This window comes from Mustela nigripes, chromosome 8 (genome assembly GCF_022355385.1).
Source record: "Mustela nigripes isolate SB6536 chromosome 8, MUSNIG.SB6536, whole genome shotgun sequence".
In the NCBI taxonomy this organism is placed as follows: domain Eukaryota; kingdom Metazoa; phylum Chordata; class Mammalia; order Carnivora; family Mustelidae; genus Mustela; species Mustela nigripes.
The window spans coordinates 28141013-28154052 of record NC_081564.1 but is presented as its reverse complement, the minus strand read 5'-3'; the positions used below and the strand labels follow the sequence as shown (position 1 = coordinate 28154052).

The 13040-nt window shown below is 42.0% G+C and overlaps 1 protein-coding gene across 1 annotated transcript in view; it reads left to right on the top strand.

Annotated features, from left to right (window-relative positions):
- PI4KA (phosphatidylinositol 4-kinase alpha) overlaps positions 1-13040 on the top strand; it is a 116938-nt gene that overhangs the window by 26018 nt on the left and 77880 nt on the right. Inside the window, exons 4-10 of the mRNA XM_059409011.1 lie at positions 1466-1554; positions 3708-3780; positions 4383-4642; positions 5197-5263; positions 9044-9192; positions 11475-11540; positions 12107-12203. Coding sequence (XP_059264994.1) covers positions 1466-1554; positions 3708-3780; positions 4383-4642; positions 5197-5263; positions 9044-9192; positions 11475-11540; positions 12107-12203 — 801 coding nt within the window. The remainder of the gene's footprint in view (positions 1-1465; positions 1555-3707; positions 3781-4382; positions 4643-5196; positions 5264-9043; positions 9193-11474; positions 11541-12106; positions 12204-13040) is intronic.

Sequence of the window (13040 nt, the reverse complement as noted above, 5' to 3'; positions counted from 1 at the left end):
GTACCTTTAGTCCCCTTTCTCTATTTTGCCCATCCTCCCACCCTAAAGGACGACAGATTAAATAGAAAGCATTGCTAGAAAGTCAGACATCTCTGTCCACCACTGTTGTCTAATTTGGGGAGAAGCAGAATACCAGCAGAAGCTGTTTCTGTTTTCTTTTCTTTCAAAGAAAATATCACTTCTATGTGCATGGACTTTCACTAGAATGAAAGTTTTAGCACTGTTGGAAACATTGTTAGAGATACATAAATCTCCAATCATTAGGCAGCATCTCACTCTTTTTTAGTTTTTTATTAAGGCAGTATAAATTATGCTTTTAAACTCTAGAGGAGTAGTTCTCAAAGTGCCATCCGGGACTAGCAGCACCAGCAACACCTGGGAACTTGTCAGAAATGCAGATTCTTAGTCCCCACATCACAGCTACTGAATTAGAACCCAGGGGCTAGGGAAGCTGGCAGTCTGCCTTTTAATAAGCCTGCAGATGATTCTGATCACACTCAAGTTTAAGAAGAACCTAGAGCTGCATCTTAAAATTATAGGTACAGAAGTGAATGTGTAACAATCTTCTGCCATGTACTATGAATAGATCTTGGTTAAATATTCAATATTCAAAATTGATTTAGTATTTAATAGCGATTAGACCTATACAGGAGTGATTTTTTTTTTTTAAAGATTTTATTTATCTATCTGACAGACAGAGATCACAAGTAGGCAGAGAGGCAGGCAGAGAGAGAGGAGGAAGCAGGCTCCCCGCAGAGCAGAGAGCCCGATGTGGGGCTCGATCCCAGGACCCCGAGACCACGACCCAAGCCGAAGGCAGAGGCTTCAACCCACTGAGACACCCAGTACAGGAGTGATTTTGATATTTTTAAGGTGCATGCCATCAAAGCACTGGTTAGCTTTTAGTCTTTGAGGTACAGTGATCCCTTCCCGACCCTGAGGCCAGGCTCTGGAGAACCTCTCTATGAAGAGGTCGGTAGCGGAAGGGCTTAAAAACCTATTAGGAATAGAGCAAATCTTTGGAAGCTCTTAAGATTTTCTCCACTTGTCAAAATAAAGCAGAAAAGAAATATAAACATATAATTCAGTTTAAAGTGGTAGTAATTGGGTAGCCTCCATATACCATCTCTTATACTCTACCAAGATTGGTTTCTCATCCTTGGTAGAAATCTAGGTCAGGAATAAAAAATGGAGACTGTATAATCTCAAGCTATAAATTGGCCCAGAAACATTTAAGTTTATTGAACCAAAGCATTCTATTAAAAGAAATGTTAAAGGTATTTCTCAGCAACCATGTTGGGCCCATAGCTATTCTTTTGAGGTTCACCTCAGTGAGGGCAGCCATCCCTGTAAACTGGTCCCTTAGCAGGCCCCGTGAGAGAGGGAATTTACAGATCACATGGCCAGTAGGGGTGGCCCGGTATCTCAGCGGTAATGATCTGACTCGCGTCTGTGTGCCTTCCAGCCACCCTCCCGGTTGCAGAGAGCTTCAGCTTCTGCTTGGTCACTTTGCTGTCTGATGTGGCTTATAGGGACCCCTCCCTTAGGGATGAGGTAAGTGCATGGTGAATTGGAGTGCATTTCTTTCTTTTTTTTTTTAAGATTTTATTTTTTTTTTTTATTTGAGAGAGAGAGAGAGAAAATGAGCACAAGCAGGGGGAGGGGCAGAGGGAGAGGAAGAAGCGGAGTCCCTGCTGAGCAAGGGAGCTCAATCCCAGGACCCCAAGATCATGACCTGAGCTGAAGGCAGACATTTAACTGACTGAGCCATCCAGGCGTCCCTGGAGTGCATTTGTACACAATCAAGAGTCCCAAAGTAACGAAAAGAGTAAAAAAACTTTTGAAGTGATCAGGTTGTTTCAGTTGATTTATTTTGTACTAACACACCTAAAAAACATTGAATACTTGCCTACAGTACTTTGCAGGTTACCCAGTGACCTCATTGACTGTTTCTCATTAAGCTTTCCCCGTGGTCCTGTGGGGTTGGCAGGTCGGCAGCCAAAAGCAGATGCCCCTCACTTTCCTGACTCTGTTGGGGATTCATTCATGGAAGGGAATTATCTAGATAGTTGAAATTATATTCAGATTTTAAGTGCTCAGATTTTTTTTCATTTTAGTTTATTTTGTTGAAATGTTACTTAAATGCCTTTCAGACTCTTCTTCTTAAAGAATACAATCAGAATCTAAACTTTTTCTTAATCAGATTTTTTTTTTTTGAAAATCAGTTCGTATATGCTGTTATCCTCAGTTCCTGCCAAGGAGTGCCAGGTGCTTATCTATATGTTAAATGTTCCCAGTTAGCTATGCTTTTTGAGTTCTTGTATCTGTTTTTTAATTTTTAAAGTCTCTTTACTTAATAGAACTGTAAATTTTGTTGAGAGTATTTCTGCCATTAATGTTCTTTTCCATCTTTCTTTCCTAGTTTAGGTTCTTTATTTATAGGTTGACCAAAGAGATAACTAAATATATTAGAATTGTAGATCATTATTTCAGAAGTTAACAGGCTGTAAGTTAAGGGCTTTTTTATAAATAACATTTATCAAAACATCAATACTAAAGATGATGGCATAACTTTAATATATGAAATGGAGAAAGTCTTGCTTTTCAAATCTTCATATATTATTCAGCATCGTTTAACATCAGCAACATGTCAGAAATTTACCTTGATTGGGAACACATTATAGGAGAACAATTTTATTCTCTTCTTTGCCTGGGGTTTCCTCCAAGACTGGTAGTAGAGGAAAATAAGGTAGATGGAATCTAGTTGATCTTCAACAAGGCATTAGAGAAACACCCTCCTGAAATCCTAGATCTAGAATACGGGCTAAAGGTCAAAACAATTTGGAAGGTTTGTGGAGCTGTCTGGACTACCCCAGAGGGTGCTGACCCAGCAGAAGCCTCCCCTAGCCTCCCCTTCACCTCTTACTATTGAAGCAAAACAAGCCAGGGCCATAAATGAAGATTCAGAAAGCAAGTTGGTTTCATTTGTAGATGACACAATGCTGGGAATCAGAGACCAGAACAATGAATGAAAGCTAATCCCCTGAGCTTTGGTGGTGTCAGTGACAGGCAAAAAATGCCAACAACATCAATAGTGGTGTAGAAAAGATTCAAGTATTTTAGGTATCTGTAAGCTCATTGAGCCAGCAGAGTGAAGCAGCTGGCTAAAAGCTGACGTCATGTGGATGGAAGTCTAGAATATGTTTAGAGTGTGGTGATTACTCAGGATGAGTCCCAACATCCTGGAATATGAATGTATTTCCCTGAACACCACAATTTGAGACTGTTTTTGACACATGGGACTACCGTGAAATCAGAAGCAGACACTCAGCATTGTAAAGTACGTGTAGTCCTAAGGAATGGATTGAAAGAATTGGGGGTATTTGCCACAAAAAGAGATTTGGGGGCCTATCACCTGTTTCTGGAATATGGAAAAAGGAGTGGCTCCAAGGGCCAGAGGTCACAAGCCCCACAGGACAATATTGGCCCACAGTTAGGGGGCACTCTGGACCAACCCAGGAGGGCCGGTTTCTGTCCCTGGAAGTTCAGCTGATTGGCCACTCACCAGAGCTGTCATTCAGGGATATATGTATCAGATATGGGTATGAAGATAGTGTGTAAAGCTCCTTCTAATTCTGAATGAATTTTGTGAGACTTACCTGATTTTGTTTATAAATTTGTCTTTTCTGTTTCTGTGGCTATTACAGATTTTAGAGGCACTTTTGCAGGTTTTGCATGTCCTTTTGGGAATGTGCCAGGCGTTGGAGATTCAAGAAAAAGGTATGAATGTAAATCTGAGGCTTTTTTTTTCCTTAATGACTTTGTGATTACCTTTTTTCCTTTGCTTTTCCCAGTGTTCTTTTTTGTGCTTTACTGTTTGTGTACCTGATGGATGAAACCTTCCTGTATTAGTTTGCCTTTGTTGTGTATTAGCTAAAAGGCCACCTGGGAGTCATGAGCACAGCTCTGCTCCCTGAATACCAGGTGACCTTAGACAAGTCACCTCACCCTTTTTGGGCCTCAGTTTCTTCGTTTATAACATGCCCAGCTGCCTCTAGTGTAAGGCTACCAACCTAATCCGAGGAGGACAACATATATTAAGTATAGTAAAGGTACCTGATAATAGAACTACCTGTGTTACTGATTTGGGTGTACCATGCCTAGACTGAGACCTCCCAGAGAGAACAGCTGTGTGTGACAAAGATGTAGTCTGAAGTTGTTGTTCATGTCAGCCCTTGGGCTGACCTGTTGATGTGGCTTGTTTTGACCCACATTTGCTAGGGGGTGGGTTGTGAGATGTCAGCCAGTGTTACCAGCTGGTGCAGCACAACTCGCTCCCGGGCAGCCTTTTGATACTGGAATATTTTCACTTTGTCTTCTAGAATATCTTTGCAAATACGCCATCCCATGCCTGATCGGAATCTCACGAGCATTTGGGCGTTACAGCAACACGGAAGAGTCTCTGCTTTCAAAACTGTTCCCCAAAGTCCCTCCTCATTCCCTCCGAGTCCCTGAGGAGCTTGAAGGTGTGCGGAGGCGATCCTTCAATGACTTCCGCTCCATCCTCCCCAGCAATTTGCTGACAGTGTGTCAGGAGGGCACCCTGAAGAGGAAGACCAGCAGTGTGTCCAGCATCTCTCAGGTGGGGCTGTGCGCCTGGGAGGCAGGCTTAGAGGTCAGCTCTTCTTAAGTGCTCACTCGAAGAAAATCTCACTGGCATGCTCTCTGAGGAAATTCATGAAACTGGAAAGGTTCTCACTAGAATTCTGTGTAATAATACATGGGCTTGCTTTGGCCTTTTAAGATTTATAAGTGATTTCATCTCCTAGTCATCTCCTAGTATTTTTTTCCCTAGCAGTTGGGTGCCAAGCTCTATTCTGAGTAGGAGACAGTTGGTACCTTTAAGAAGTACGTAATTGACTCAGGGAGACAAGCTAAGTGCTAAGGGAGACAAGACACCAAGTGCTAAGAATAATTCAACTCACTAAAGAAGTATAAAATCTATGGCTAAGCACGAAGAAATTAGGGACATGGTATACAGTAGAGAACACTTAGCTAAGGTGGGCTTCAGGGAGGAGGTAAGGTGTGGACCAGGACTGGAGGTACAAACATTGGGCTGGCAGGGAGAATCTTGTCTAAGGAGAAACTGACAGCAGTTTGGCCTTTCCTAATCTGTAAGGTGGTTTTGTGTTTCAGGTCAGCCCTGAACGCGGAATGCCTCCTCCCAGCTCCCCTGGAGGATCTGCCTTTCACTACTTTGAAGGTGGGCTTCACCTTTCTGACAGGAAAATTGATCTGGTACTTGGAGAGCAGGTTCACTGTGACTTACCGTGATGTAAAAGATGCTAATAATAACACTCTGCTGTCATGCATCTAGAGAGTCAAACTTTTAGAAAGCATTTACTCTCTATTTTTGTTTAAACTTCTTAATTTTAAAATATTTCAAGGGTGCAGTAAAGTGCAGATGATAATATACAGACTCTCAGGGTGCCTGGGTGGCTCAGTGGATTAAAGCCTATGCCTTCAGCTCAGGTTATGATCTCAGGGTCCTGGGATTGACCACTGCATTGGGCTCTCTGCTCAGCAGGGAGCCTGCTTCCCCCTCTCTCTCTGCCTACTTGTGATCTCTCTCTCTCTGCCAAATAAATAAAAATCTTAAAAAATATATATATATATACACAGAGCTTCATGTGTCTATCATCAAAATTTTAATAAATTAATCTGTGAAAGCACTGGTTTTCAGTTGGAAGTCCTCATGGTAGGACCTGCTTTTTTTTGTTTTAAAGTCATTAATTATGTAAATAATATTTTTTTAAATGTAATAATGATACAAGTAGTACTTTTTTTTACAAGTAGTACTTTTTTAATAGAGCTTTGTGGATCACAAAGCATTTTCACATAATTTACTGAATTAGATTCATAGGATAGCCTTGTACAGTGTCAGCCATGTGGTAAAATCGCCTCTGCCTTATTTTTGAGAGAAGTAAGACTCAGTTAAGTGATAGATTAAGTGATAGGAAGTGGGGAAACCAGAATGTTATATCTATTACATTTTTGGATCATGCTAATTACTAAAAGAGCATTTCTCAATAGGATCTTAAAAGATGTGAGGGGAATTAAAAAAAAAAAAACGAGAGAATCTGAACTCAAATAAATGTGGGCAGCTTTGCCTAGAGTGTCTCTTAGCTGTGTGAGAATGTACCCTGTGTTATAGTCTGTGTGTATGTTGGAATGTAAAAGCCAAGCTCACTCGCTCAAAATCCTGCTGCTTCCAGAGAGAACCACTTGTGGTTGAATTATCCCTCTAGGCTTTATTTATTTATTTATTTTAAAGTTTTATTTATTTATTTGACACAGAGAGAGACAGTGACAGAGATAGCAAGAGAGAGCACATGCAGGAGGAGAGGCAAAGGGAGAGGGAGAAACAGGCTTCCCACTGAGCAGAGAGCCCGATGTGGGGCTTGATCCCAGGATCCTGAGATCATGACCTGAGCCGAAGGCAGACGCTTAACCAGCTGAGCCACCCAGGTGCCCCTCCCTCCAGGCTTTAAACAACCCCTGCCACCTGTCTGTCCTTGGGGCATCTGAAGACAGCCATGGTGTACCCTTGAAGGCTTTGCTTTCCCTGGTGAACAGCTCTTCTGATCTCTCTACTTATGGGCCCCTCTTCATTGGGGCAGCCCTCCTTGGTGCACTTCCAGAGAGTGCCCAGGATAGGGGTGCACCTAGGTGTGGGCCACATGTGTGAACTTTCTGCACTCATCCAGCAGAGACAGACTGAGCAGGACTCTGCTGGCCTCTTTGCTTCAGCAGTGAGCTCTGCTCCTGCTCTTGAAAGTACACCTCATTGTCAAGACAAGCAGGCCAAGACACTGTTCCTTCCTTTTCTGCTCCAGTACCTCCTGTTCGACTCTGATTTTTCTTTTGTTTTCAAGATTTTATTTTTAAGTAATCTCTGCACCCAACATGGGGCTCAAACTCACAACCCCAAGATCAAGAGCTGCATGCCTTACTGACTGAGCCAGCCCAGCACCCCAAGTCTGGTTTTTCTTGCAGTTGGTCTTTCTTCTCTTTCCAGGGCCTTTTCTACGGATCTGTAAGACTGTTTTTAAAGAGTTTTTTAAAAAAATGTTTTTAAAGAGTTATTTCTTAAAAGCACAAATCATTTCTACCTTAAAAACTTTCAGTGACTCCTCCCTCATGAATCCCACTTCTTAGATCCTTGACTCTGCAGTTGCTGTCTTTTGCCTCCATCTCTACCTTAGTCCCTATTTCATGGTGTCTGAGAAGTGTCCTCTAATCACAAACATTTTATCTTCTTTATTATTATTTTAAAAATAAGCTTGTATATACTTAAGGTATATAACATGATGATTTGATATACATTTACATAGTAAAGTGATGACTCTAAACATGTTCTCAGGGTGCCTGGGTGGCTCAGTGGGTTAAGCCGCTGCCTTCGGCTCAGGTCATGATCTCAGGGTCCTGGGATCGAGTCCCGCATCGGGCTCTCTGCTCAGCAGGAAGCCTGCTTCCTCCTCTCTCTCTCTGCCTGCCTCTCTGCCTACTTGTAATCTCTCTCTGTCAAATAAATAAATAAATCTTTAAAAAAAAATAAAAATAAAAAAATAAACATGTCCTCACCATTATCATTTTTTTCTTTTTTTTAACGCAGTGATATCACCTGAAATCTGCTTTCTTAGCAACTTTCCAGTATTTGTTGCCATATTATTAAATATTGTCATCATGCTATACATTAGCTCTCTAGACTTATTCATACTATTTAACTGCAACTTTGTACCTTTGACCAACATCTCCCCATTTCCCCCATCTCCCTGCCCCATAGTAACGATTGCTCAGTTCTGCTCCCATGTATTCGACTTTTTAAAGTGTGCACATATAAGTAAGATCATGCAGTTTATTTTCTGTCCATGTCTGGCTTATTCACTTCACGTAATGTCCTTCAGGTTCATCGATGTTGCAAACAGCAAAATCTTTCTTAAGGCTGAATAATACTCCTTTGTGTGTGTGTGTGTGTGTGTGTGTGTGTGTATCCAGCACTTGTGAGTGAATATGAATAAATAAATACTTATGAATAAATATACATATCTGTGTGTGTAAATACATCTATTTATAAACATTTGACATACACACAGACACATACTTCTTACCTTCTTCCCTACCTATTTAAACCAGCTTTGTTCTCACTCTTTCCTCATTCATTCCCTCCTTCAGTGATCATTTATGATGTTGGCCTCCAGTGTCTCAACTGCTCTCCATATTATTGCCCATCCTCTTTGTAAGTTGCCTGTTTGCTCCCAGGGGACCCATTTGCCTGTATTCAGGTCAGCAGAACATCACTAGCATCATAGAAATACACACCAGTTTTGACACAATCAGGATAAACCCAACTCTTTGCTTTTTCTGTGATGTAGGGCTTCAGGAAGCAATAAAATTTATTATTTGTTTTTTAATGGGCTGGTAATTGTCTATCACTATTTAATATGAAAATACTACAAACTTAACTATTTTCTAGTCATAGTCTTGTTTTGTAGATAACTTTCAAACAATTATAGACTTTTGGGGTTCATATTTATTCATAAGTATTAGACGATTGACTTTATTTTTGTTCTTATTTTGAAACCTCTAATAATGTACATTTTTGTTCTAATTTTGGTGGTGAAATATCTTGGGGTCCTGAGGACCTGAAACTTACATATGTCAACCTTTAAAAAGATGTAATACTTAAAAAAAAAAAAGGAATACTTTTTTTTTCTAGCTCCATAAAGTTATATTGTCTGTGTTGAAAGTACTAGGACACGATTATATCTGAGCTTTGATGTGAAACACTCTCATAAGAGGTATCATTCTCCAAAGATTTGAAATCCAGCCTTTACTTGTTCATTAAAAAAAAAAAAAAAAAAAGAATTGGCATATAAACAAAAGCAAAATCTATGCCTTTGTTGGTTACTGAGGGAAGCAGCTTGGGGAAGTATCCTGGTCATGTGACCGTGATTGACTTTCTGGTTTTCTTCCCTACCAGTCTCGTACTTACCTGATGGGAGTGCCCTGGAGCCTGATTACTACTTTTCCACCATCAGTTCCAGCTTCTCAGTTTCTCCTCTTTTCAATGGCATCACCTATAAGGAGTTTAATATTCCACTAGAAATGCTTCGAGAACTCTTAAACTTGGTAAGGAAAACATCGGTGGTTAAACAGAGCCTGTGTACCTCAGTCAGTAAAATCACTAGTGGTATAAGCATGGCTTTTGTTTTGGTTTTTCTTTTTGTTTTGGTTTGATTTTTCATGGAGAGAGAGAGATCAGTGAGTGGTCGGGGAGGGGCAGAGGTAGACAGACAGAGAAAAGGAGAAAAGGAGAAAGAATCTCAAGCGGACTCCATGCTGTGTGTGGAGTCCAACACAGGGCTTAATCTCATGAGCCTGAGGTCAGGACCTGAGCTGAAATCAAGAGTCGGATCCTTAACTGACTGAGCCACTTGGATGGCAAACCCTGGTTGGTTGTTTGTTTTTCCAAAAGAAAAACTAGGAGTTTTTCAGTATTTCAGAATATGACTTAGAAGTCATAAATTTTTGTTGGAAGAAGGAGAGAGTAAGACATGAAGTCATTTGTGTAACGTTTTCATTGAATCATTTTAGTGCTCATGTGGGAGAGGCGGGGATTCATCCCCATTTTAGAGGTGAGGCAATCAGTGCCAGATACATCAAGGATCCATCAGCCAAGGGCAGGGCTGGGACTCAGCCCAGGGAATCTGACCCCAAGTTTAGTTCCTTATTGCTCTGGACTCCCTCCCATTGGCTGATATTTTTAGATCAATACAGAACCTTTTTTTTCATATTTGGATACCTTGGGCTGACCTCTGAGGTAGCATCAGAGAAGGCATTGGTGCCTTTGTCCCAATTCTGAAATAGATGGGTCTCTGATCCAGGGACTCTGAAGTTGTTATGATTGAGCTGAGTTGCTTTGAGACAGATTCAAGTGGGTAGATAAGGATAAAGATGCTATCATGGACAGACTCTAAAAATGAGACTTTCATCTTTGAAAAGAATGAGAGGGTCTCCCTCAGTGTGGAGTGTGAACAGAAATCCCTGCAGGAGCTGGTTTTAGGCTGAAGATGAATGAAGACATTAAAGCAGGGGCACCTCTCTGGGTCAGTCAGTTGAGCATCCGACTCTTGATCTCAGCTCAGGTCTTTTTTTTTTTTTTTTTTAAGATTTTATTTATTTATTTGATAGAAGACATAAAAAGAGAAGGAACACAAGCAGGGGGAGTGGGAGAGGGAGAAGCAGGCTTCCCGCTGAGCAGGGAGCTTGATGCGGGGCTCCATCCCAGGACCCCAGGATCATGACCCGAGCTGAAGGCAGACGCTCAACGACTGAGCCACCCAAGCGCCCCTCCGCTCAGGTCTTGATCTCAGTGTCATGAGTTCAGGCCCCCGAGTTGGGCTCCATACTGGGAGGGGAGCCGCTTTAAAAACACATAACAAAGCATGAAAGCATTGGCATTAATTATTGAGGATAGAGCCACAGTGAATCACTAAATAGCCTACAAATGTTTTTGAAGTTGCCCTCAAGAAGGAAAACTCTCCCTAAACTGCTCCTCCCTGTTAGTGTCCCAGACCAAAGGCCGGGGTGGCCTTCTCAGGTGGTCAGGTAACTCTTCCTAGTTTCATGTCAGAAATCCCAATTGAAGGCCGCGTGTTTCACACTCTTTTATAAAGGCGGTTCTTTTTCCCATTATGTTTTAACTTCTCAAGGTTAGCTTTTCTTCTTGGCAGTTTTTCATTTCTTCTCCTTTCATTTCTTCTATCATTGTCTATACATTTCGAAAGTCAGCTTCTTTAAGAACTACAGTTGGCATGGCAGACAGTTTTATCAGGAGGCTCTGCGGTTACCAGAACAGTTCATTCCTGTATTAAATGCTAGTACAGAGCCTGGGTGGAAGTAAGTGCTTCTGTTAGAAATCTAGAATGTGTACTGCATTCGGAGTACCTAGGCAGCTTCCAAAGGGCTGGAGCACCAGGCCTGCAGCAAGAGGAGGAGGAGGAGTCATCAGGGCTGAGGACTGGCTGGGAAGGTGTCCCTGATGTCTGGGAGGAGGTTTGGGTGCATTGTCAGTGATGCCTAGAGTTTGAACACTTTCACATCTTGGAAATGGAAATCTAATGTTAGCAAATTTGAGGGAGTTGGTTCCTTTCCCGTTTTCATGTTTTTCCACTCAATGGCAGGAAGACAAGTTCAAAGTGATGGCAGAATTGAGGACATTTTCTGTGTTATAGTTTGATGTGAAGCCATAATGGGTATGTTGTTGATCTGTCATTTCCATCTCATTTCTCATCTCATGAGCAGTGTGGTTTCATCTGTTAACATGATTTGTTCTTTATTAGAGGGAGCCGGCATCTCTGTCTCTCCCTGTGTTCATCAGGTGCCTCACGAGGTCTTGTTTCCTCTGACAGGTGAAGAAGATCGTCGAGGAGCCTGTTCTCAAATCCTTGGACGCAGTCGTAGCCAGCGTGATAGAGGTACATCTGTTCGGGTCACCATCCTGAGATCAGCCTGATGTGAGCCTGTGCGTAGAGAGAACAGGAAGAGTTTGTGAGTGGGGACTTAAGTGACAGGTTGTCAGTCAGCTTTCAGCTTAGTGTCCCCATAGTGGCCACACAGTCTCCCCCTGAGAGCTTGCTCTGTGCTGCTGCTTTTAAATCGATCACCTCACGGTGGTCTGACAGCTGCTTGGCTGTCTTTCTCCTTCTCCAGTTCCTGTAAGACAGCCAAAGATGGTGAATTTTCAGTGAGAGGAGGGTGGTTCTTTCCATAAGAACAATATGTGGAGGTTTGGAGGGTGCAGTGGTGACCCCCCACAGGCATCTCTGAACAGCCTGAGTCTTTTGTTTTCCTCTGCCTGATGCTTAAGAGAAGGAGGAGAGGAATTCAACTGTTCCAAATGGTGAATCATGATAAACGGTGACTCCATCTCTCTAATGCTACATCAGGAATATAATACTCACTCAGCTGGGCCTCACCCTAGAAGGCAGAAGGAGGTCCGGGAATTTCCATGGTGTAGTCACGTGTCTCTGTTCCTTCACAGGCCAACCCTAGCGCTGATCTCTACTACACCACATTCAGCGACCCTCTCTACGTGGCCATGTTCAAGATGCTGCGTGACACTCTGTACTACATGAAAGGTAGGGACGGTTTGCGCCCACATGTGACTGCGGTGACACGGGGTTCCAGGCCACTGCCGCAGGTCTGTTCTTCCTTCTGCCATGGCTGCTTAAAAACACGCAAGTACCATGGTCACATTACTAAAATTTGGGGGAAGAAGCAAATAAGAAAGAAAAAGATCCGTCCATGATCTTGTACCCGTGATATCATCAATGATGGCTCCTTTGGTGGGTTTATTTCCTCAGAGGCTTTTCTGACATGGCTGTGTTGGTCTTGTCCTGATTGCCCGATCTTGTATACAATTTAGCATGTCTATTTTAGATATTTCAAAAAGGTAAAAAAATAAGAAAACGAGGCATTTATTATAATCTGATAACTCAGAGAAAATAGTTACCAGATTATTTATCAGATTATTATAGTTATATAGTTATAGTTACCAGATATTATGGTTTAGCATGTGCACACACACAAATTTAGCCTTTCCTTATTTTATGCATTTTTAAAATGTGTTTCCTGCTTTCTTTTATGTTATAGAATGTTCTCCATCAACGTAAGTTTTGATGATTATGTAGTATTCTGTCAAGGAAAAGGTGTACTATACAAGATGTACAAGACGTACTCTAATCTAGTTAGCTGTTTTCCTAATTCGGTTCCAGAAACTCCTGGGACTTTGTGTCAGGCTGGAGACCTAGCAAGTGTTAGGTTCACAAAGAAGGGTGGAAGGGACTGGCCTGTCCAACCTGACCTTCAGGTGCCCTGAGGCTTCTCTCCTCACCTGAACCTCATGTTGCCAGCTTCCTTGGCTTTTCTGACTTGTTCCCATCACAGGGAGTCTCCTGATTTTTCCAGGCCCCAAA